At 52.8% G+C, this 21,970-nt stretch overlaps 9 protein-coding genes across 9 annotated transcripts; 5 read left to right on the top strand and 4 right to left on the bottom strand.

Moving 5' to 3' along the window:
• Positions 1–325: 325 nt before the first annotated feature.
• Positions 326–703, bottom strand: PIN4 (Peptidyl-prolyl cis-trans isomerase pin4; the record flags this gene model as incomplete). The annotated part of the gene is made up of 1 exon (XM_051442972.1): positions 326–703. The coding sequence occupies one exon, from the start codon at positions 701–703 to the stop codon at positions 326–328; it is 378 nt and encodes a 125-aa protein (XP_051306560.1).
• Positions 704–1,319: 616 nt separating this feature from the next.
• J4E86_002411 (uncharacterized protein) lies at positions 1,320–4,676 on the bottom strand (the record flags this gene model as incomplete). Its single annotated transcript, XM_051442971.1, has 1 exon — positions 1,320–4,676. The coding sequence occupies one exon, from the start codon at positions 4,674–4,676 to the stop codon at positions 1,320–1,322; it is 3,357 nt and encodes a 1,118-aa protein (XP_051306559.1).
• Positions 4,677–5,401: 725 nt separating this feature from the next.
• Positions 5,402–6,328, top strand: J4E86_002410 (uncharacterized protein; the record flags this gene model as incomplete). Its single annotated transcript, XM_051442970.1, has 2 exons — positions 5,402–5,503; positions 5,561–6,328. 2 exons carry the CDS (start codon positions 5,402–5,404, stop codon positions 6,326–6,328), a joined length of 870 nt encoding a protein of 289 aa, XP_051306558.1.
• A 455-nt stretch (positions 6,329–6,783) lies between these two features.
• On the top strand, positions 6,784–7,972 carry J4E86_002409 (uncharacterized protein; the record flags this gene model as incomplete). The annotated part of the gene is made up of 3 exons (XM_051442969.1): positions 6,784–6,950; positions 7,014–7,128; positions 7,181–7,972. The coding sequence occupies 3 exons, from the start codon at positions 6,784–6,786 to the stop codon at positions 7,970–7,972; spliced, it is 1,074 nt and encodes a 357-aa protein (XP_051306557.1).
• Positions 7,973–8,512: 540 nt separating this feature from the next.
• KU80 (ATP-dependent DNA helicase II subunit 2) lies at positions 8,513–10,940 on the top strand (the record flags this gene model as incomplete). Its single annotated transcript, XM_051442968.1, has 5 exons — positions 8,513–8,668; positions 8,741–8,868; positions 8,916–8,983; positions 9,030–9,280; positions 9,327–10,940. The coding sequence occupies 5 exons, from the start codon at positions 8,513–8,515 to the stop codon at positions 10,938–10,940; spliced, it is 2,217 nt and encodes a 738-aa protein (XP_051306556.1).
• A 1,168-nt stretch (positions 10,941–12,108) lies between these two features.
• J4E86_002407 (uncharacterized protein) lies at positions 12,109–14,077 on the top strand (the record flags this gene model as incomplete). Its single annotated transcript, XM_051442967.1, has 2 exons — positions 12,109–12,411; positions 12,443–14,077. 2 exons carry the CDS (start codon positions 12,109–12,111, stop codon positions 14,075–14,077), a joined length of 1,938 nt encoding a protein of 645 aa, XP_051306555.1.
• A 1,833-nt stretch (positions 14,078–15,910) lies between these two features.
• J4E86_002406 (uncharacterized protein) lies at positions 15,911–17,821 on the top strand (the record flags this gene model as incomplete). Its single annotated transcript, XM_051442966.1, has 1 exon — positions 15,911–17,821. The coding sequence occupies one exon, from the start codon at positions 15,911–15,913 to the stop codon at positions 17,819–17,821; it is 1,911 nt and encodes a 636-aa protein (XP_051306554.1).
• Positions 17,822–17,914: 93 nt separating this feature from the next.
• On the bottom strand, positions 17,915–18,763 carry J4E86_002405 (uncharacterized protein; the record flags this gene model as incomplete). The annotated part of the gene is made up of 1 exon (XM_051442965.1): positions 17,915–18,763. One exon carries the CDS (start codon positions 18,761–18,763, stop codon positions 17,915–17,917), a length of 849 nt encoding a protein of 282 aa, XP_051306553.1.
• Positions 18,764–19,368: 605 nt separating this feature from the next.
• On the bottom strand, positions 19,369–20,154 carry J4E86_002404 (uncharacterized protein; the record flags this gene model as incomplete). The annotated part of the gene is made up of 1 exon (XM_051442964.1): positions 19,369–20,154. One exon carries the CDS (start codon positions 20,152–20,154, stop codon positions 19,369–19,371), a length of 786 nt encoding a protein of 261 aa, XP_051306552.1.
• Between the last annotated feature and the right edge of the window lie 1,816 nt (positions 20,155–21,970).

Here is a 21,970-nt window from a genome sequence, read left to right as displayed (position 1 = left end):
TGATAACACTTACATCCGGCAATTGCATGGTAAGCCAAGAAAAGGTTCGTACGATGCAGACGGTTGTTGCATAAAAGATGAAAACGTCTCTGATCGGAAGGCATTCTCCAAAAGCGCCAGTGACTGGGTAGATTTATTTTGCACCAAAGCCTGAACATCAACTAAGCCGTTCGTATTTCCCTGAGCTCGCACTGGGATTGAGTTCCATAGGCCTTGGAATATCGAATCGTTTCTCATTTTTGGGGTATCAAGTATGAGCCTCCACAAGCCTGTCCAGCATATCCATGACCTCTCCACACCAACCCTGACACCAACCCCAATTCTCTCACTTCCTCCCCTCAACCATAACAATATGATACCCCTCGCTCGTCTTGACCTCCCCAATCTTCGGACTCGCCGTCGTACTCGGCTCCAACTCATACGCCACCTTTTCAAAATCCTGCATCAGACTCCCTCTAACCTTCCAGCCCAAGCTACCTCCTTGACGCGCCTTATCCTCACTCATTTCCCTGGCTACCTCGTCGAATTTTGCGCCGTTGCGCAGCTTCTCGAGAGCTTCTTCTTTTTTCGAGTGCTTTTCGCAGAGGATGTGTCGCACGTTTATCGAGGTTGCGGGCTTGAGTTTGCCTTTTCCTCCGCCACCTTCAGATTTGCTACCGCTGTCGTCTTTGGCTTGGCCTTTGCCTTTGTTCTTGGGTGCCATTCTGCCGTGGGAGTGTAGAGTAGGATGTAGACGTGAGTGTGTATCAGGTGGGAGGCTTCGCGGATGCGGCTATTACGGCTGGCAAGGTCGCAATCGGGACGAGAATTAGTTGGTATCGGAGGCTGGGATCGGTAGTTGGTAAATTGGATTTCCAGACCTATCACCTCAAGGTATTTGCAGTATAGTAAAGTTGTGCGCGTGAGGAACTTGGATTCGTGAAAGTGTACCGGAGCTTGGAGCTCTGATGCGGGGCCACTGGGGCGGCCAGATGCACCGAAGTGGGGTGAATCCTGAGGCAACAAGGATTAACCTGGCACGATACGAGAGCGAAAGCATGATGCAGCGGATAAGATTATACAGTTCCTTCGTCAATGGTTTGAATTTATCTCGTGATTGTGCACATCAATCCTCATTCATGGGGTTGCTGAGCTTGCTCTACTTCCAGGCCAATTTCTCGCTGCGGAGCTGGACTACATAACATATTGACAGGCGTAGTTTCCTGTAGCTTCCCCAGGCGCTCTTGTTCTTCGTACAACATAGTACGGCACGGCGCGGCAATGTGGCATAGTTCTCATCCGAATAAGTATACAATCAGGGCTCCGATATCCTAGCTACTTCATCCATTGCCGTTGACGATTGCGCGAGGCGCTGTGCCATTTATGCCGTTGTGCTCGCGCACCATGTCCATGAAGCTTTTCTTGGGTTTCGGCTTCTTCTCCGGCTCTTCGTCACTGCTGTCGACTAGATGGATGCGTCGTCTTTTGCAATCGGAGCGCATGTGGCAGAGCAGCGGTCGTAGGGTTTCAATCTTCTCGACTTCGGCGTAAAGCAGCGACTCTTCCACCCAGTACAGGCCGTCCATAGCAGAGAACTGATGCTTAGCTTCCTTGATGCTGTCCTGGATCTTGGCGTAGTCAAACTCTGGCGAGCCTTCCATTGGGAATCGGGTGTCCTGGGCTAACAGCGCAATATCATATTGGCGAAGTATGGCATCTCGTTGTGCGCGGCTCACGGGAATGCGAGACCATTCAGAGTAAGGAGCGTCGAGATGCGCTAGATCGAGCTCGGGAAGACCAAGTATGCCGACAGCCTGGAACGAACAGATGTACTTCCGATTTGGGATGGCTTGCGAGTCACCGAGGTCCTCAGCATTTGCCAAGAACAACGGTAGGAAAATAGCAGATACACCAAGTTGCTCCCCTGCGAAATGAAGCGGTCGATTGGTGCCTAATTCGCAGGCGCGTCTCAAAGCTCGGGGGAGCCTGGATATCCGGTCTTGACGTTCAAGCAAATCCTTCTGGCGTCTCGCTTCCTGGTCTGCTCGGCGTTGAGTTTCCTGTTCCTCTCGTAAACGTGCTGCTTCTGCTTCTGCTGCTTGACGCTGTGTCTCTGCTTCTGCTTCGGCCTTCTTCTTCGCCTGCTCCATCTCTTCAGCTTTGCGAGCCGCTTCCTCTGCTTCCTTCTGCTTCGCCTCGGCCTCAGCTGCAACTTCGGCGGCTTTGCGTTTCGCTTCTGCCTGTAGCTTGTGTTCTTCTTGACGACGTGCGCGCTCGACTTCTGGAGTTGCTATCCTTTCAGGTGGCACGGGCGTAGACTTCGCAGATGCTGTGGGCGTTCTCTTCACGCTAACATCGTCTGTTGATGCATCCGACATCTTTCTTTTCCTAATCTTGTCTTCAACGGTCTTGTATTTGATTTTGTTCTTGACAACCTTGCGTTCGTCTGGAGAGTCGATCTCGGGTGTCGGTTTGGCGCTGAGTGGTCTGCCTGGTTTTGTCCGAATCTTAACTGGCTGCTTAGTGCCATGGTCCTCGTCGCTCTCATCGGAGTGAGCTCGGTCCGGTCGTTTGGATTCGTTGTCGTCTGATCGTGGTTTCACAACCTTCTTGACAGGCTTCGCTTCTTCGCCTTCGCTGTAAGAACGCTGCTTGGCCTTCCGGATGGGCGGTCGTACGTCTTCCTCGCTCTCCTCTTCTGATGAATCGTCGTCCACAACGCGCTTCCTTCTTTGGTCTTCTCTGGTAGCCTTTTCCTTTCCGGACATGAGTCGTCGAGATTTTTGTGGTGCAGCAGGCTCTGTCGTCGACTTTACCAGCTGCGCGCGTTTTGCATTGGGACGTGGGGAAGACGACCGTTCTCTTCGCGGTGACGTCTTTCTCTTCATGCGGTTCGTCGGGGCGTTCGGAGCTTCTTTCTTGACTCTCCGCGGGCTCCGATGTGTCGTTTGATACTCCTCGCAGGCGCGCTTCAGCATATCCCTCTCTTCTTCCCACTTAGGGCCGTGCCGTTCCTCAGAAATCTCGTAATACGTCTTATTGTCTTTGTTTCGGCGAGTGGGATTGAAGTTGTCTTGCTCGAGAAGTAGTTGTATGATCTTGAGGTATCCTCGTCCGATGGCAACTGTCATGGGCGTTTCTGGATGCTTGGACGGGTCGGGATCAGCCTTGAGACCACTCGCCAGAAGGATACTGAGAATGTCGTAGTGTCCACCTCTTGCTGCTGCAACGCCACAGGTAATGTTCGGTTTGATGTTGCTGTTGATCAGCTCTCCTACTGCAAGGATATCGCCATCGCCAGCTTTCTCGATCAATGTTTCCACGTTGAACTCGTTGTACAATAATCGCGATGCGGTCTTGGCCTGCTTCTGGGTGCGTTCGGGGTCGTTGTTGGACGTGTCTGCCCGTCTTCTCATCGCCTCTCTAAGTTCCTTCTCAATCTCCTCTGCGTCGTCATCTTCCGGGTCCAGCACATCAATCGCACGCTGACCTTTCTTGTTGGAGTGATGTGGATTGACCTGGCCCTCGTTGAGCAGCAGTTTCACGACGTCCAAGTGCGAGTTCTCTACCGCGTCGATAAGAGGAGTGTCTCGATCGTGGCTTTCACAGTCCGTTCGGCAGCCTTTGCTGATCAGGTATCGAACGACAGGCGCCCAACCGTGCAGCGAGGCTTTTTGTAACGGAGCGATACCGGCGTAGTCGGGCTGATTCAGTTCGTCGGGCGCGTCTTCAAAGGCTTCCTTGACTGCATCCAGATCGCCTCTTTCGCTTTCTCGGGCAAGACGCGTTGCGCCAAATCGGTCGACTTTCCTCTGGGGCATGGTACGTGCAGGCGAGGTCAGCGCACGGTTGGTGGAGCGCTTCACCCGGGCGTGTTGGAGGTGCGGCGCAGACGTGGGCTGCGGTGATGTTGAGTGATCTGAACTCGATCCCGACCAGTGCTCTTCTGTCGACAGAGCGAGGTTGGTCACCTCGCGGCGCTTGCGGCCTGCGATACCTGTGACGGCGGATTGTGTTGACTGCGAACGCTTGTGTGGGCGGCCAAAACCTGGCGTGCCAGGCGAATGGGGCGGGCGCGCGTCCTTCAAGCCCTCGGTCCTAGCTTTTTGTCGCGGTGGCTCGAAGGCCTTGAAGAAGGATTGATCGCGCTGCTTGCGCTTGCGGTTCTCGACAGTCGACGCGCTGCGGCCGCGAGTAGTAGCTTGTGTGGGAGAGAGGGCGGATCGGACGGGCGATTTGGCCGAGTCGTTTGGACTGGTGTCCTTGGTGTTTCGCGAGACCGTGCGGCTGCTGGGTGAAGTAGGAACGGGGCTCTTCGCATCACGCTCCGAGGCGTGTTTGGCGCCATTGACCTTGACATGATTGCCGTTGCTCGACCGACGGCGGCCGTTGGGCTGGGCTGAATGCGCCCGTGACTCTTCCTTGATGGAGCGCAGCCGCGATGCATCGTCGTCGTCGTCTTCGACGCGCTCTGTCTTGATCATCTTGTTTTCTTCGGGGTGTTCGTCCCGTGATAGGACGACCGTCTCGGCCTCGGACTCGCCTTCAGCGTCCTGGTCTTCATCGTGAGCATGTTGGGACGGAAACGCGGCCGTCTTGGGTGCCGGGCGAGGCGACGGCGGGCTGTGCGGGCGGTCGTGGTGGAAGGACTTGGGGGCAGAGGGTGCGTTTAAGACCGGATCGGCATTACTGGTCATTACGCTGGGACAGGACACTCGAGTTCCTGCCTCATGCTGGCTTGCAGAGCAAGGGACGGAAGGAGCACAACGGAGGCCTCTGCAGGAGGGTGGGCGCGGGCGGCAACAACAACAGGGCGCTGGGCTGCTCGACGGGCTGCGATGGACGGCGCGGTCGGGGGTGGGTGATGAAGGCGCGTTGTGAGGTGTAGTGGAGGAGGAGCGACACGGAGAAGAGCTGAGAGGCTTGCCAGTAGCAGGCAGCGCTCCACCATTCACCGGCCTGCGCCAGCCATGGGGGGCATGGATCGTCAAGGCAACCCTGCACTCGCCTTTGTGCTGCTATCAAGCCATCGTCTATCGTGAACGGAGAACAACAAGCGACGCGACATCACGATTACCGCGCCGTGCGGCCGTGACGTTTGCTGCTGCGTGGCTCGCTGTCTGTCAGTCGGCCTCTTCCACTCATAGGGAGCGCTGCGAGCTGCTGGTCCCGTGTTCCTCGTGGCTCGCCATCCCAGCCGAAACAGGACTCCCAAGGTTCCAAACCGCCGCTAACTCGGCCTTTGCCGCGTTATTTAGCCCTCATCATCTCCTGCGGGCCAGATTGTTTGGTCGCGAGAACCACGGAGAGATTGGCTTTAATGGCACGTGACTCGCCCGTCGAATAAGCGGTCAGCACCAGTCAGGGCTTCATCATTCTGCCGTCACAGCCCCCTACGCGTTCACTTTTCAATACTCCCGACATGGCCTCGCTATCGCGTTCGCTCTCAGCTATAGGCCACCGCGTCGAGGACCTGCATCCCGTGGCCCTGCTGCGCATCTTCTACCTCGCTGCGTCTCTTCTTGTATCGCGGCACCATTCACCTCCACATGCAACCTCACTAACCAGTCCGGCTTACTAGATCCTCGTCATTCAGGCTGTTCCTGCCCTGCGCTCGCGCTTTCTTGCTTATGGCTCCCGTGTCACCGGCGTGAGCGGGAGGAAGGAGCCACCCGTTCAGCAGCAGTCGCTTCTCACACGTACCCTCGACTACGCTGCGTCGCTACAAGTGCCCCACAACTACTTCACCCACTTCTATATCACGTCCGTGCTCTGCTCGCTGTTCTGGGCATGGAGACTGCACGCGTGGGAAGCTGGCAGGCAGCAGCAGATTGTCTGGGCGCTCCTGCTGCTTCAGGGCCTGCGACGCATGCTCGAGTCGTACGCATACACTTCGATGAGCAAGAGCCGGATGTGGTTCGCCCACTGGGTTCTAGGACTTCTCTTCTACATCACGATAAACATGGCCGTCTGGGTTGAGACACCTAGCAATGCCACCGGCAATGTGGCATTGGTGCCGGGAATTGTCACCGCGCAGATGCTGCAACACTCCTACCACAGCTACCTCTACCGCCTCCGCACCGAGAGCAACGGCTACCAGCTTCCCTCGCATACCGTATTCACGAACCTACTCTGCCCGCACTATACCTGCGAGGTCGTCATCTACGCGCTATTGTCGCTCATAGCAGCGCCTGAGGGCAGCTGGGTCAATTGGACACTGGTCTGCGCGACTATATTTGTCGCTACAAACCTGGGAGTGACGGCCGTAGGCACAAAGGAATGGTACGTGGAGAAATTTGGTGCCGCCAAGGTAGGTCCGCGGAAGAGAATGGTCCCAGGCATCTGGTGAAGCGTGTTGCGTGTAGAAGAGGGCATGCCGGTCGATGGTTTCCGGAATGTCTGCACGGCATTCTGCCGTACATGCTCGGTCGCATCACCCCGTGCTTTCATTTTTTTTGTAAGCGCAGTCTTCTCTGCTATCTTTACACCCCTCGAATACTCCTTCCCACCGCCTAAAATGGTCTTCCGTAGTGATGACGACAGGCGGGACGAAGTTGGTATTTCCCGCGCCGCCTATGCCCTTGTGCCCTCTGTGCGGGGTATCTTGCAGCGAGTAACCCCACCTTGGATGGTTATTTAGAGCAAGTAACCACATTCAGCAGATCGTCCTGCACTGTATCGTGCGGTATCGTTGGTGGCTTGCTTACACACGGTAGTTGGAGACTATGATGCTATCGCAATATAAACCAGACGTGTTCCCTTTTGACAGTAAGGCACCTATTTCTCAAACTTCCACTCTGCAACATGTCTGAATCCGAAGTACCCAAAGATCTGCCCGAGATGGAGTACCGCTTCATGGGCAAGAGCGGACTGCAAATCTCTGCCATTTCCCTCGGTGGTTGGCTCACATACGGCGGTCATGTCGGCGATGACAACACTTTCGCTTGTCTCAAAGCAGCATTTGATGCTGGGTAAGTCAAAGCATACGATACACGTGTGTGATGTACACTGATTTTGTATATGTTTCTCTGCAGTATCAACTTCTTCGATTGCGCTGAAGGATACGCAAAGGGCGAGTCTGAGAAGGTCATGGGTCGGGCGATCAAACACTTCAATTGGAACAGGAACGATATTGTCGTCTCCACCAAGGTATTACACGCTGGAGCGGGATTAGATCATAGAACTGTATTGACTGGCGTAGATCTACTGGGGTACTCACAACTCCGCCCTCCCCTCGCCACGCAACAAGATCAACAACCTTGGGTTATCACGAAAGCATCTCATCGAAGCAACTGAAGCCTCGCTCGAACGACTACAGCTAAGCTACGTTGATATTCTGTACGCACATCGCCCAGATCGCTATACACCCATCGAAGAGACAGTACGCGCCTTCAACTACCTCATCAACACAGGCAAAACCTTCTATTGGGGCACATCTGAGTGGCTCGCCTCCGAGATCGAAGAGGCATGGGCCGTCGCCGACCGTTTCGGGCTCATCGGTCCCATTGTCGAACAGCCCGGCTACTCACTGCTCCGCCCTCAGAAGGTAGACCAAGAGTTCAAAGACGCAGGCCTCTACACCCGCCGCGGTCTCGGTCTCACCATCTTCTCACCGCTTCAAGGCGGTCTCCTCACAGGAAAATACGTCGACGGTGTCCCAGAAGATTCGCGTCTCCGCGTATCAGACGATCCATACATTCAGTCCGTCATGAAAGGCGTTGGCAGCGATGCGTGGAACGAGCAACAAGGCAAGATCAAGAAGCTCATGGAGGTTGCGAAGAAGCTTGATACTGACGTTGCGACACTGTCCATGGCGTGGGTCCTGTCAAACAAGAACGTGTCGAGTGCTATCACGGGTGCGTCGCGGCCGGAGCAGATTTATCAGACTGTCAAGGCGGTTGATGTTTATCGCAAGCTGACCAAGGAGAATTTGGAGGAGATTGAACAGGTTATGGGGAGTAAACCTGAGGCTCTTACTATGAGGTTTGGATAGACTCCACATGCAGGAAGAGACTGAATGGAATCGTTTGGTGGATGCATGTAGACCCAATCGTTCTAAGGAATCCATTTTACTGCATGTGCCATTTGGATCTGCATGTATTGATGTCTTGTCAACAACACAATTAAAAGCAGACTATATTGAACCAGCTGTACTACCGCTCAGAATGTATCGCAGTAAAAGCTTCTATATGAACATTGTAAGAGTTCCGTGAACGTATGAGCAGAACCATGCTGCTTTCCTTCCTCCAGGGCTCCATGAGGCTAGCTCGTCACATGTTCTCGCGTTCCAGCGCATGGTCCGTGCCACGTTTGCCTAACGCAACAGGCTACACCGTGCCGTCTGATGCGACGACTACAACACCTCATGCCTTCGCTCTTTCTTTTAATTGCCACTTCTCCAATTCATCACGTCTAGTACTTCCAAAGCACATCATCCATCCGGCCTCCAGTGTTTTGACGTCGTAAAGTTAGCGGCACGCGACGCTAGTCACCACACGCGAAGCGCGCAAAAGAAGCATACTATAACGCAACCATGGCTGGTAAAGAGGCGACAGTCTACATCCTAGATCTGGGGCGGTCAATGGGTGAAAAGAGACATGGCCGCGATCAGACAGACCTGGATTGGGCATTGGAGTATGTGTGGGACAAGATTACCACTACTGTAAGTCGACGTTCATTTGGAGATTTAGTATGTTCGATGCTCGGGACGCTTCAATTTCCCCTCAAATATGGTCTGACAAGAGAATTAATCAAGATGTAGGTTGCGTCAGGCAGGAAGACCGCGCTGATGAGCGTGATTGGCTGCCGGACAGATGAGACTGGTCTTAATGGTGTCATGGAAGAAGGGGAAGGATATGAGAATATCAAGGTTTTCTCAGATTTGAAGCAGTAAGTTCTAAGACACGAGTTGTGTTGTATGTACTAACAGGTGCAAGATATCTACTCGGCGATATTCGGATGCTGCAAGACCAACTGAAACCAAGCAAAACAGATAGCGGCGATCGTGAGTACCACGCATCTGTAATTCTGCTTCCTACTAACAGCCATAGTGCTTTCTGCTCTTGCGATAGCTGTTCACATGATTGACAATGGGACACAAGGTGCCAAAGGCAACCCATTGAAGTACGATCGCAGGGTGATCATTGTGACTGACGGTCGCGGTCAAATGGACACAGGCGATCTCGAAGAAATGGCAACGAAGATCAAAGATCCGGCTGCTCCATTCGAGATCGTGTTGCTCGGTCTCGATTTTGATGACGAAGATGTCGGTTATAAAGAGGAGGGCAAGAACGCGGAAAAGGTTTGTGACACGATCGCCAAAGCGGACAATGATTGACCCAAACTAGGCAAAGAACGAAGCTATATTGAAAAGCTTTATAGACGACTGCGATGGCAACTTCGGCACACTTGCGACAGCCGTCGATCAACTTCATACACCGCGTCTCAAGGAAACCCGCCCTGTTCAGAGCTACAGAGGCTCGCTTACATTGGGAGATGCTAGCAAGTACGAGGCCACCATTACCATTGACGTCGAACGATATCCATGTACTATGATATCAAAGCCGCCCACAGCAAGTACGTTCGCAGTACGAACGGATCCGGGCGCATCGGGGCAGTCATCGGCGACTGTCGTGGGCGAAGACCAGCCGATGCCCGATCTGGCAGCTGTCCACAACCAGCGCCTCTACCAAGTGGACAACCTGGATGAGCCTGGTCTGAAGAACCCTGTTGAGCTTGACGAGCTAGAGCGCGGCTATGAATACGGCAGAACTGCAGTGCACATCTCAGAGTCCGATATGAATGTCGTCAAACTAGAAACCCAACAGTCTCTAGAATTGGTCGGCTTTGTAAAGATGGAGGAGTTCGAGCGTTATCTTCCCATTGGTCGCTCCAACTTCATCGTACCGCAGAAGGCCAATACCCAAGCACAGCTCGCCCTATCTTCGTTCATTCACGCTCTCTACGAAGCCGATTGCTATGCGATCGCAAGACTGGTGGCAAAAGACCTCAAACCTCCAGTGTTGCTGCTCCTTGTTCCCCGTATCGAGCTGGAGTGGGAGGCTCTGGTCGATGTTGAGCTACCTTTCGAGGAAGACATGAGACGGTACAAGTTCCCACCGTTAGATCGAAAGCTCACAGTCAGTGGCAAAACTATCACAGAGCATAGAGACTTGCCTACCGACAAGCTCCTTGACGCAATGAGCGACTATGTCGATGCAATGGATCTATCAACATTTGGCCGCGACGAAGAGGGTAACCCAGAGGAGTACGCGAAACCAGAGGATACGTTTTCACCCCTTGTCCACCGCATTGGACATGTGATAAAATGGCGAGCGACGCACTCCGACCCTACGCTGCCTATCCCCGATCCACCTGAGATCCTGATGAAGTACTCCGCGCCACCAGCCGAGCTTCTCGCAGCATCGAAGAAGCAACTGGAGAAATTGATGGAAGCAGCAGATGTCAAGAAAGTCCCATCAAAGGTCAAAGGCCGGGGAAAACGCCAGCGTGGAGATCGCGACAAGCCCCTCTCAGGTCTCGATGTTGACGCACTCCTCGGCAACCCCAAGCGAGTCAAGATCGAAACCAACAACCTCATACCCTCATTCAAGCAAGCCCTGGCCGCGTCTGACGACATGGAGGCTATCCAAGAAGCCGTGGACGATGTTGCAAAGGAGATCCGCAACCTTATCAGCAACAGTGTGGGCGATAATGCTTATGGACGGGCACTTGAGGCCATTCGCGTCATGCGCGAGGAGCTTATCGAGCTCGAGGAGCCAGACATATACAATCCCTTCATCAAGCAATTGAAGGAAGATATCCTGGGCGGCAAGCTGAATGGCAATCGTCGCGATATTTGGTGGAAGATCAAGGGGAGCAAGTATGGACTTGTGGATTTGAACAGGTGCCACACTAGCGCTGTGACTGAGGATGAAGCGAGGAGATTTTACGAGATCTGAGGGGGCTGGACTGTTGAGATGTATAAGACGGACTGAGGGTGATAGACAGGTTTCAATAACTGCCTCTCAAATGTAGCGAGATCGCTGTAGCATGTTCGTACGCACAAATGTATTTGTGTCCCGTAGTGGTGACTTTGTTTGCTGCTGCAGCACGTACATGTCTTGTTGCGGATGACTCTCGGCTAACGCACCTGTTCCGTCCGAGCTTCCTCCGTGCCTCCTTCTATGGCTTTCCTGCACCAGACACCACGACACCGCTCATCAGGCGTTCGTCATGTTCAACCGCAGCATTGACCGTTTCAAATGTGTAAGCCACCCATCGCCACTATGATGGTTTCCGCGCGCGAATGGACCAGGCGCAGCCAAGGGCCTGAGAAGTCGGTCGCGCGATGCGGCTGGCTGCCGTCGTTGTTGCGACACTCCCGTGCGAGCACCGGGGACCGACTGACATCAGATGATGAGCTTCTAACGTGTGCAACCCCTGCCAGCTGACGGTTACAGCTCAGCCCTAGGAAGATGCAGCTCAGCTACGAGGCCAGAGCGGCCATTCCGAAAATGCTGACCGGTCTTTTGTAAAACCATATAGGATACCTATTCCACAGTGCGGACCCTTATCTTCTTCAAACATGCAACTACAGAATCTCAAACTACTGAGACATGATCCAGCCAAGCGCTCTATGTGCCAATCCGATTTCTGACGCCTCCAACAAATGCCAACATGGATGCTCAAAGTCGGCCCTACTCATATCTACCTGCATCGCCAGACATTCGCATATCCCGACCAGATTATGCCTCTTTACCTTCGCGAACAAGCGACGAGTCCACCGAGAGCAGGCGCGGGACGCCATCAAGATACAGCGAAAACGTCAACGACCCAGGCCTAGGTATCCAAATGGAGCCCATGCCATCACCCAAATCACCAGGCTCTACGTATTGGCGGCAGGATACGCCTAATACGAAGCCTGGTGCTTTTTCTCCTCCGACCTACTCTCCAGGGCCACGACCACCATACTCCAGGACACCAGATACACTGTATTCGTTCGGATCGGGCATCTCGAGAGCGCGAACAGATCCCATGACCGAGAGGTTGATAGCACATCGGGCGACGCAGTCAACTCAATGGCGAGTAAACTGGCGTGGGCCAGCACTCATGGTGTTTGCTTTCATCATGGGCATCGTGTTTGCGCTTCTTCAACACCTCTTGTATACTTTCTTGCACCACCAGCGAGAAGAGGACGAGGACAAGAAGTTTCGCTGGGTTCTGTATGGGCGCGCACTTGCCTATCTATCGAAGCTTGCTTTCGGCGGATGTGTGGTCCTGGTGTTCCGTCAGCGCATGTGGAGAGCGTTTAGGGACCGGGCTTTCACAGTGCTGTCTATCGACCAGATCTTCGGGGCTACGGAAGATCCAACAATCTTTGGCAATTGGGAGGCCCTTTCTAGTGCACCGGTTCTGTGCGCTATTGCCTTGGTGAGTAACTATCCCTGTAAGAACAGAATAGAACACATCACTAATCAAAGATGCTGGCTTGCAGGTCATCTGGCTGGTCCCGTTGGCAACAATTATCTTCTCGCCCGGTGCGCTTACCTTCGGAACCTATCTCGATAGCGAGACAATCGATCTCAAAGTTCCCACGCTGAACTTCTCGATGGAGTCCACAAAAGACTGGCGAAATCCGGTGAAGTTGGCCGACGGAAGCAACAAGAGATCGATGATGTATTACAATACTACCGACATTGCTGGCACGGCACCAGGGTGGTTTGACTATTACGATCAGCCCTCGGCGGAGTTAAGACGTGTCGCTCTTCTGCTGGCTTATAGCAACTTGGACCGTCCCAACATCAGGCAAGATGCTCGGCAAGACGCTTGTGGAGGGCGGTACAATTGCACGTACGAACAAAGCTTTGTTGGGCCGAGCTACCAATGCGAAGAAATAGCCAGTAGTGCAGATGACGACGAGAGACTAACAGAATTGGGTGCGCCCTTCAACATGAGCATTTTGGCACCGCGAGGCCGCTTCGTTTACTACGCCGACGTCGACGAGGGCGAATATGCCCGCCCGCAAGCCAACAACTTCCGCAAAGGTCCGGGTGGTATACCTGATGGTGAAACTCCAGTCGATCTGGGTGTCTTCAAGTCAGAACCTGCGCTCTGGATTGGCTATGCGTTCAATTCTACGGTAAAGCTCGCGAAGGATGACCCCCTCGCAAAGAATTGGACACATCGCTATGATGCGCGAATCATGCGCTGTATACATATGGAGACTAAGTATACAGTCAGCTGGAACTTCACTGAACCCTTCTTCAATTCCACGGTCAAGCTAGAACCGCAGAGGCCCATTCTAGACACCAGCTTTCCGCGGGGAGTCGACGGCAAGATCAACTACACCCTCGATCCGGGACCAGCGGAAGAATACATCAGCCCTCGGAGCGATGTGGGCTTTTACAAGAAAACGGCCGCATACCATGCTGTCGGCGACATGTTCAGGGACTTCCTCCGCGGTCACGTCGATCTCGACCCGCCATTACCTGGACCATACTATGCACAAGTCTATTCTGATGTCACAAAGACACGACTAGTCCAGAAGAACAGCGAGCCTAAGCAAAACCTAACGGATGAGATCGAGACCTTCTACTCAGACATGGTTCTGTCATTGCTATCAGCGCCAGAGATGTTAGCAGTCGCCGAAGAACAGCTCACAGTGAACCGCTCGCGACTCCAATCCTCATTCGTCTACGTCCCCGAACGGCTCTGGCAATGTTACGCGCCAGTTGTCGTCATCACACTCCTCATCCTCCTCTTCGGCGCTTTCACAATCTGGCAAGATGGTACAACATTCTCGACTGGCTTCTCTCGCATTCTAGTTACCACACGAAACACCACCTTGGATGACATCAGCCGCGGCGCATGTTTGGGCAATGACCCTTTTCCACTGGAGTTGATGCACACTAGACTCAAGTTTGGTGTTCTTGCGAATAGCAACGATCCAGAGTACATGAGGGAACATGGGTATCAGGGGATTGGCGACTTCCAGAGTGTGAACCACTGTGCTTTTGGCGTTGCTTCGGAAATCGCGCCTATCGTTAGAGGAGCACCGTATGCAGGCTTGACGAGGCGGCATAATGGAAAGATATGAGTCGAGCTGAAGACGGAGGATGAATAGCTACTCTGTGAGGTGTCGACTTGCTGCAAGCATGCGATGCAGATTATCACAAGTAATGTAGTAGAGCATCGAAGAGACTCAGTTTCAACCACAAGCTTTTGGTAGCAGCAGCGCAACGTCATGCACCCGCTTCGGCTGGCGCAGCCTGTATCCACCGTATATGTATGTCTAGCGCTGATGCCGCGTCCTCGGGGATATCAAGCCGGACGCCAGCCCGGGTCGTTAAGGTGTTTCAGAAGGCAAACGCGTTCAAAGCATGGCCATGACTATTTGCTGTTTACGTACGTCGATGGAAATGATGGTAAACCCGAGCGAGATGGGTGGCTGCCAACAGATGCGGGTGGCTGCCCACGTGCCGCTCCTGTCGTTAGCGCGCTGGTCCTTCCCGTGTCTCCACCCACTCAGCTCTCATTCATCTTATCAAAGTTTGCGGCATGCGATGCTCCAACCTATTCTAAGCGATCTCGTCTTCTAGAGCTCCCTGGAACGCGTCGGCCTCGACACCCGTTACGTGACGGCTGCACCCACAAGTGGATAGTGTGGGGGCGGAAGACTCCGCGGAAGCGTCGATCGACCCAGCCTCCTGATTCCGAGCTCCATTGACGAACCGTCGCCCGAACATCGAAATCGTATCAAGCTCATGGGCAGGTCTTGTAAACCATTGAAGTTAGTTGCCCATTACCTGGCTCTTCTCCGGTTGTAATATCAGCAGTCATGGCTGTTACTCACACAAGCGCGTCAACCTGCCGTGCACATTGTTGTTCGATTCTGTCTCCCGGTCTCCCAGCTATGACCATGCGCAAGGCTCAAAGGCATGCTCAGCACGGATTTCGCGTAGGTGAAGCACGAGGCGACCTGCAGGGGAATCATTGAGCATGCATTGGCGCAGCCACAACTGGGCAATGCTGAGACGTGCGTGAACCTCGCCCCTTTGCTGTACAGCAGTAGGCTCACTGCAATATAAGCTCTAATCCGGCTGCTCTTGCCATGCAATCAGTAATCAAGCTGCAGAAACAATGGAAGGACTTTCGATTGCGGCGAACGGTACTTTCGATGAAGGATTTCGTCATCTCTTACTAATAGCATCCAGGCCTCGCTGTCATATCTGTGGCTTTCCAACTTACCGAAGCGTGTATCAAACTTTATACATTTTGGGAGACAGTCGAAGATGCGCCTCGGGAGATCATTGCCATCAAGGAAGATCTACGCTTCCTCATCTCAGTCTTCCAGAGAGTCGAATCCCATGGCAACAGTCTTGGTGGTTGTCTAGCAGAAGGTGTGCAACACTGCCGAGCCAAGATTGCAGTAAGTGTACCGATTTCGGCACGCAAGCTACCACTGATCATTCAGGATCTAACACTCATTGTTGAAAGATTCGATGGCGGACTTTCATCGCTGTCGCGAAGGCAACGAGTACGTACAGCTTTTAAAGCTGCCCTTCACAGCAAACATATCCAACGGTTCCGTGACTCTTTGAACGACACAAAGTCGACTCTCACACTAGCTATGGCCCACGAAAGGTACGACGCGATTCTATGCATGCCAATAGCGGTTCGCTGACCATGCACACTTAGCGTGATTCAAGCTCGCTCTTCCCGTCTTTCGACAAGATTGAAAGTATTTGGAGAGATCGAAGGACATGACGCTTCTAAACCCGTCCGGAAAGGCCCACTTCGTTTGCCTGGGATCGAGGACGCGTCTAGTTGGACACCAGTGCAAAGTATCCCCTCCAAATTCGTTGGCCAGCGTTCCCTCCGTCGAATGACATCTTCATTCACGACAAACGCACTACAGCCTTTGGGTAAAATGCTCACGGAGCGCAGCTCGATCAATTATGAGGTACAGGAGCTCATGTTGCACGCCATCGCACAAACTGCGGTCACCACCTTCGAACCGACATCGCTGGAGATCTATTCACAAGACGGCTATACGATCGATGAATGTGGACAGCTGCGGACCAAGACTTTTGTTTATGCCGAGAATCTGCGGTATCGCGTAAGACACCATGTCTCAACCATCCGCACTGCACTCGGGTGTGCTTGGCTACGCACAACGACTATTCATCACGACAACAAGTCTTCCAAGAGACGTAGGAAACCCCAGATCGTCAGGTCGCTGATATTATACCCTACAAGATGGCAACAGTACATGGGCATTCAGAGCGGCCTCGAAGCTGTCGTGGCATCCGGGGGGCGGAGCTGGCTCTTTAACTGTAACATAACAGTGACCTGCCCGGTTCCCGATGACTCGCTCATCTTCGAGCTCTGTCGCACTGGTCAGACCCGTGCTGTCGAAGCGCTTCTGGAGAAGGGAATGGCAAGCGTAGTAGACACGAGCCCCAAAGGATGGAAACCACTGCACGTAAGACGCTACTCCTGTGTGGAGAACTTATTCAAGGATGCTGATTTGGCCAGTTTGCCGCCGCAGCAGGTCATGTCGAGCTTTGCGCTTTGCTGGTCAAGGGAGGGGCAGACAAGTCTGCACTGGTGTATGAAGGACCTTCTGATGCGATCTTGTAGGTCCCCAGTATCAACTGACAGCACCGCTGCTAACGAAATTAGATCGCCCATATCGCTTTTCGTTGCATTTTGTACTGATGAGCACGCTGATATCAAGATCGCCATGCTCAGACTCTTCTGCGAATGCATTGACATCGCCGACGCCGACAGTGATGGCTGGACTGTACACGACTGGCTCAAGAGAGCGTATGCGAGAGAACGAGTTCCTATCTCGCGAAACAGTATCACGTGGCTACTTCACCTTACCGTGAATGAGGAGTACGTCGAATTCAGCGCGCGCAATATCTGGTCCGCCCTGCAACATGCGATGAGATCTGTTCTCAATCATTCCCGTCACAACAAGTACATCCAGCAGATCCTCGGTCTTTCTCACGAGGAGCGTTCAGGGGTTAGCAAGAGGCACCTGGACGCGATAGGCTCTTGGCTTGCTCTACGTGCAAGCGGCCGAGTAGTGCTGCCAATGGTCGTGAACGCCGGCTCGTTCCTGCAGATGAAGGGCTTTGATTGGATGGAGGACAACCTTACACATAAGCAATTCCTGCAAGCACTACCGAGTATCTATTCAGCTTGGTGCCACGCAGTATTGGACTGCATTGAGCAGTTGAAAGTGTATCTGCGGGAAGAGCTCGATCGCTATCTCTGCCAACTTGGTATGACACGAAGGACCTTCGTCCGTGTGCTGACTCAGGCCAAGCATATCCCTCACGGCGCTGGAAAGTCATCAAGAACTGCATGCGCCCACTGCGGAGACGACTACGGTTCATTCGCTGGTGGACTGGTCGAGCCTGCGCGCATAGCCGTCACAGAATGCGTCAGGTCCGGTCACAACTCGAACTGTGTCTGCGACACGATTCAAAAAGGCTCGACGATATTAGAAGAGCTTCAGGACTATACCGGGATGCTTCAAACGGACGATACCGACGATTATACGCAATCGGATGACGAGTTCTTCGACGCACAGCCGCACGTTTTCAACGATACCGACCTCCAAACCAATCCTACATCGAACATGTTCACCGACATCGCGACTTTGCTTTACAGCGCTCAAGGCCGCATCTGGCTCGGTCAACACTCAATCGGGGAGCGCCTGTGCTCGACCTGTCTGCTACTGAAGGAGAAGTACATCGGCGAAGATGGCCTGTCTGCTGACTTTCCACCTATGCCGAGAAGTTTCGAAGGCCTGCGCGTCAAGTGGTAAGCGTGCCCAATCCATTGTAGATTAATTTTCAGAGGCTTTTCATGACACATGTGTATATTTACATTGCTTTTCGTCGACTTTTGATGGCACGCTTTAGTTGAACACGACAGTCTTTTGACCGTTCAAAAACACCCTCTTCTCGCTCCACCACTTAACTGCCGCAGCCAAAACCTGGCTTTCAACATTGCTTCCCTCCTCGACCAACTCCTTGGGGCTCAAAGCATGGTCGACCCTCGCAACGCGCTGTTCGATGATCGGTCCCTCGTCCAGATCCGCGGTAACAAAATGTGCGGTCGCACCGATAATCTTGACACCACGCTCGTAGGCCTGATGGTAAGGTTTTGCGCCCTTGAACGAAGGCAAGAAAGAGTGATGAATGTTGATAATCTTTCCCGACATCTCCGTGCACAGGCGCGGTGAGAGGACCTGCATGTAGCGCGCCAGAACAACAAGATCGATGTTATGTTGCTTAATCAGATCCAGAATCTGCGTCTCCTGCTTCTCCTTTGTGTCCTTGGTTACAGGCAGGTGATGAAATTCAATGCCGTTGTTCTTTGCCAGCTCGGCAAACTCGGGGTGGTTGGACACAATAATCGGTACGTCGACTTTGAGTTGGCCAGACTTGACGCGGAACAAGAGGTCGTTGAGGCAGTGTCCGATTTTGGATACCATGATGAGGACTTTGGGCTTCGAGTCTACCCGTTGGATCTGGTATGTCATGCTCATTTCCGAAGCGAGCTTCTTCATGCTTTCTTGCAGCGCGGTCACATCTGCTGCATGCCCGAAATGCACACGCATGAAGAAAGTCTTGGAGTCTGGGTCGGAAAATTGCTGCAGATCGAGAATCGTGAGGTTTTCCTTTGCCAGCAGGCCCGTGACGGCGTACACAATGCCAGCCTTATCCGGGCATGAGAGCGTGAGGTAGTGATCGTCGCCTGCCATTTTGGATGTTGAAATCCGTTCTGCGGAGCCGATTTGTTGAAGTCGCGGTACGGAGGTTGCTATGAATCGCCTGCTGCTCAATTGCAATGATGACTGTTTTGTCGAAAATTTGGGAACTAGGTTTTGCCGGTTTCGGAAAGCGTCGTTTGGTGGGTTTATGGACGGCCGGGCCGTGATTGCGCGGGTTGATGTGTGGAGTGACCGTGTGCAGGTGCGAGCTGGTCGGAGGAACATGTCTATGGTATTTAGATCTTTTCGCAAGATCTGAGCGCGGAATGGCGTTTTCTTGATGCCGTGCTTGACACCTGCGGCTGGGGTGTAGTTGCCGGAATCGGCCGGCGATCTAGCCTCGTCGCTTACCAGTTGAGCCACCAGTTCGTGGGGATGCCGGTACCAAACTCCAAGTTTCTGCTTGCATCGCGTGGAGAAAAGCACACATTGTGCCAACGGCCCATAAAACAAGATTAATGTGACCTGGAAGGCAAGGCTCATGCGATCATGCCTCCTCCCGTCATCCTGCGCCGAACGATGGTTCTGCTAACGTGGCCACCCACAGAATGCTCATGTTGCTTTTAGATGATCGAAACGCTTCTCCGCCTATCTGATTAAATCGATTTCTTCATCCGCTCGAATGCATCCACGAACTCGGTGTAGTCCCAGACGTCTTCGTCTTCAGGAACAAACCGCGAACCCGCATATTCATCCCTCGAGAGCCCAGGCGAAGGCACCATCTCGAGATGCAAAATCCTACGCAGTCGCTCATCCTCCCAAGAACACATTTGACTCATCCAACTAGCAACCAGATCGACACGTTGCTCTCTCGTCTTGTTGGCCACATCGAAGAAAGCAGGTTTCCAAATCTCCTCACGTGGCGGCTTCAGAGAGTAGGTCAGCGTGTCCAGGTTGGGGAACTGCTCCAGTATCGCGTCGCTGCTACGCAATATCTCAGGCCAAAACCTTCTCTTCCAACAATAGCTCACATGCTCGAGAGACTTGTCAAAGATGCCGCGAGGACTTGCTTCAGTTACAATGTGCCGCACCAAGAGTCGGTTGGCAAGGCCAACGTCGATGTTGCCCAGAGCCCAAAAGGAAAGGACGTTGGACCCGAAGAAGACAGGGCTGCTTTCTGCGCGAAGCTGTCGACACGTCCTTATGAGTGCTACCGGGATCTGGCCGCTGCATAAGGGTTGCGGTTCAATCGGTCCTTCGCCGCCATGTCGGATGTTCAGCACTCTCATCACCGGCCGAACTGCGAAGGGGTCGCGCGAGTAAACGAGAACAGCGCCTTTGATGCGGAAGGCGGACTCGTAAATCATGTCGCGAAGTTCGCGCGGTAAGTCCAGAAATCCTACTTTGGAACCATCTTCTTTGGACGATGCCGCCCAGGTCATCGAAGCGTTTGGCTGTTGTTGTTAGCTTGGGGATAGCCCGAGGTCAGGGGGTCGCAACGAAGGGCACGCACATTTGACGCCATCCTAAACTGCCGTCCTTGCGACAATCACGGTACGGATCTTGTGAACGAAGGTAATGAATCTTACTACTAAAGTGACAAGTTTACGACATGATACCGTCCGGGAGGATGACAGGAAGGATGCGCAGACTAACCACATTGGATACGAAAGGGCGGGGCTCTAAACCTCGCCTTCCGTGTCAATCATCCAAATCAATAGTTTGCTTTGACTTTACACGCGTCCCGGATGCATGCTTCCTATGCAGATGCTGAATTGCCTATGAAAGTAAAGTTACTGTATTCGCTGGCGTTTTCTCGACGCGTCTGTCCGGCCAACCCTCACTACGCCAGGATTTTGACACAACTACGAGTTGACGGGAAGAGACGGAGAGGTGTAAAATACGCGTCGTTTCTGTTCTTCCCTTCTTCTAAACAATTTCCAAAGAATCATATGAACGTGCATCCTTCGAAAGACCGGCTCGATCAGACCATGTGCTGTTGCCCTCCAACCAACGACAGCTTCATGAGGATTAGCTCGCAATACAAACTGGTCTATATAAGGCCTCCCAGTCTTGAAGCCGTACTCCCTTCTTTCTTCTCTTATCACCTGCAACAAAATCTCAAAAACAAGATGCATTGACACTCATGTCGTTCTCCGCGCCGAGATTTCTAAACTGCACCGACGGACTTTCATGCTTTGTCTGCGCAAAACGAAGATGCGAGAAACCATGAGTAAAATGCGTATGCCAGTCTGCTACGCTGCGCCTTGGCCCGCCTCCAGTTGATCGAATATATAAGTCTTGGCTTCCGCTCGCCTTCTTGTTCCTCAACCCCTCTCCCCATCGACTTTGTCCTCCAAAAGATGTCATACCAACATGGGATGTGTCTGCCCTTCTCTTTCTAAAAAGAATATCATCCAGAAATCATGAGCATTGTCCCCGCTCTTGCGCAAAGTTTAACCTCTGAGTCTTTACCACCAAAACTGGTAGATGGCATATCCTCTCTGCCTTTCATTTTCCATTCTCACTTGGAACAAAATATCAGAATAAGACAAAAGACCTAGACATGTTGTTCTGCGCGACGAGCCCTGGAGACTTTCAGAAATGGTGGATATAGTGGCTATGTTTTGTCTGAGCAACAAGAGCACATGAGAGCACATCAAAAACCGAAAATCAGTTGGTCTCGCGATATGCTGCGCTGAGTGTCCACATCTGGTTCCTGGCATATATAAACCTCGCCTTCAATGCAGCTGTTTACTCCTCAAGTCCCTTCTTCTTCTCTTTTGCTCTAAAATCAAGAAACGGCGCACTCATGTTTTCGACACTCGCTTCTAAAACGACATCGAATCAGGCAAATGAGCACGGCCTTTGCCTCCCAAGACTACGTTGGATCTAGTACATGAGCACTGCCTCCGCTCTTCCGCCGAAAGCCAACTTCCAGCATTTTGCTTCCAAAAGTCTGTGAGCATGTCAACATGGGTGTCTGTCCTGCTCTTCTTCGGCTTCTAATCCATCATTGAGACGCCCGACACGCGATATTCAAAAGCTTGGGTTATAAAAACTTCATGGAATGAGGTGGATTTGTTGCGGCGGCCCGTCCATCTTCTAATAATGGAAACGAAGATAATAAAACCAATGCCAGAAGCTTCATGAGAACTTGTTCACAGAAGTCGTGTCGACATGCATAACGTTCTGCGCGGAGATATGCCGTGCTATTCAAAAGAGCGATTCCCACAATCCTATGACCTTTTCATGTAC

This window comes from Alternaria arbusti, assembly GCF_024043155.1.
Source record: "Alternaria arbusti strain BMP 1465 chromosome Unknown scaffold_2, whole genome shotgun sequence".
Taxonomy (NCBI): domain Eukaryota; kingdom Fungi; phylum Ascomycota; class Dothideomycetes; order Pleosporales; family Pleosporaceae; genus Alternaria; species Alternaria arbusti.
This window is presented reverse-complemented; position numbering and strand designations above follow the sequence as displayed.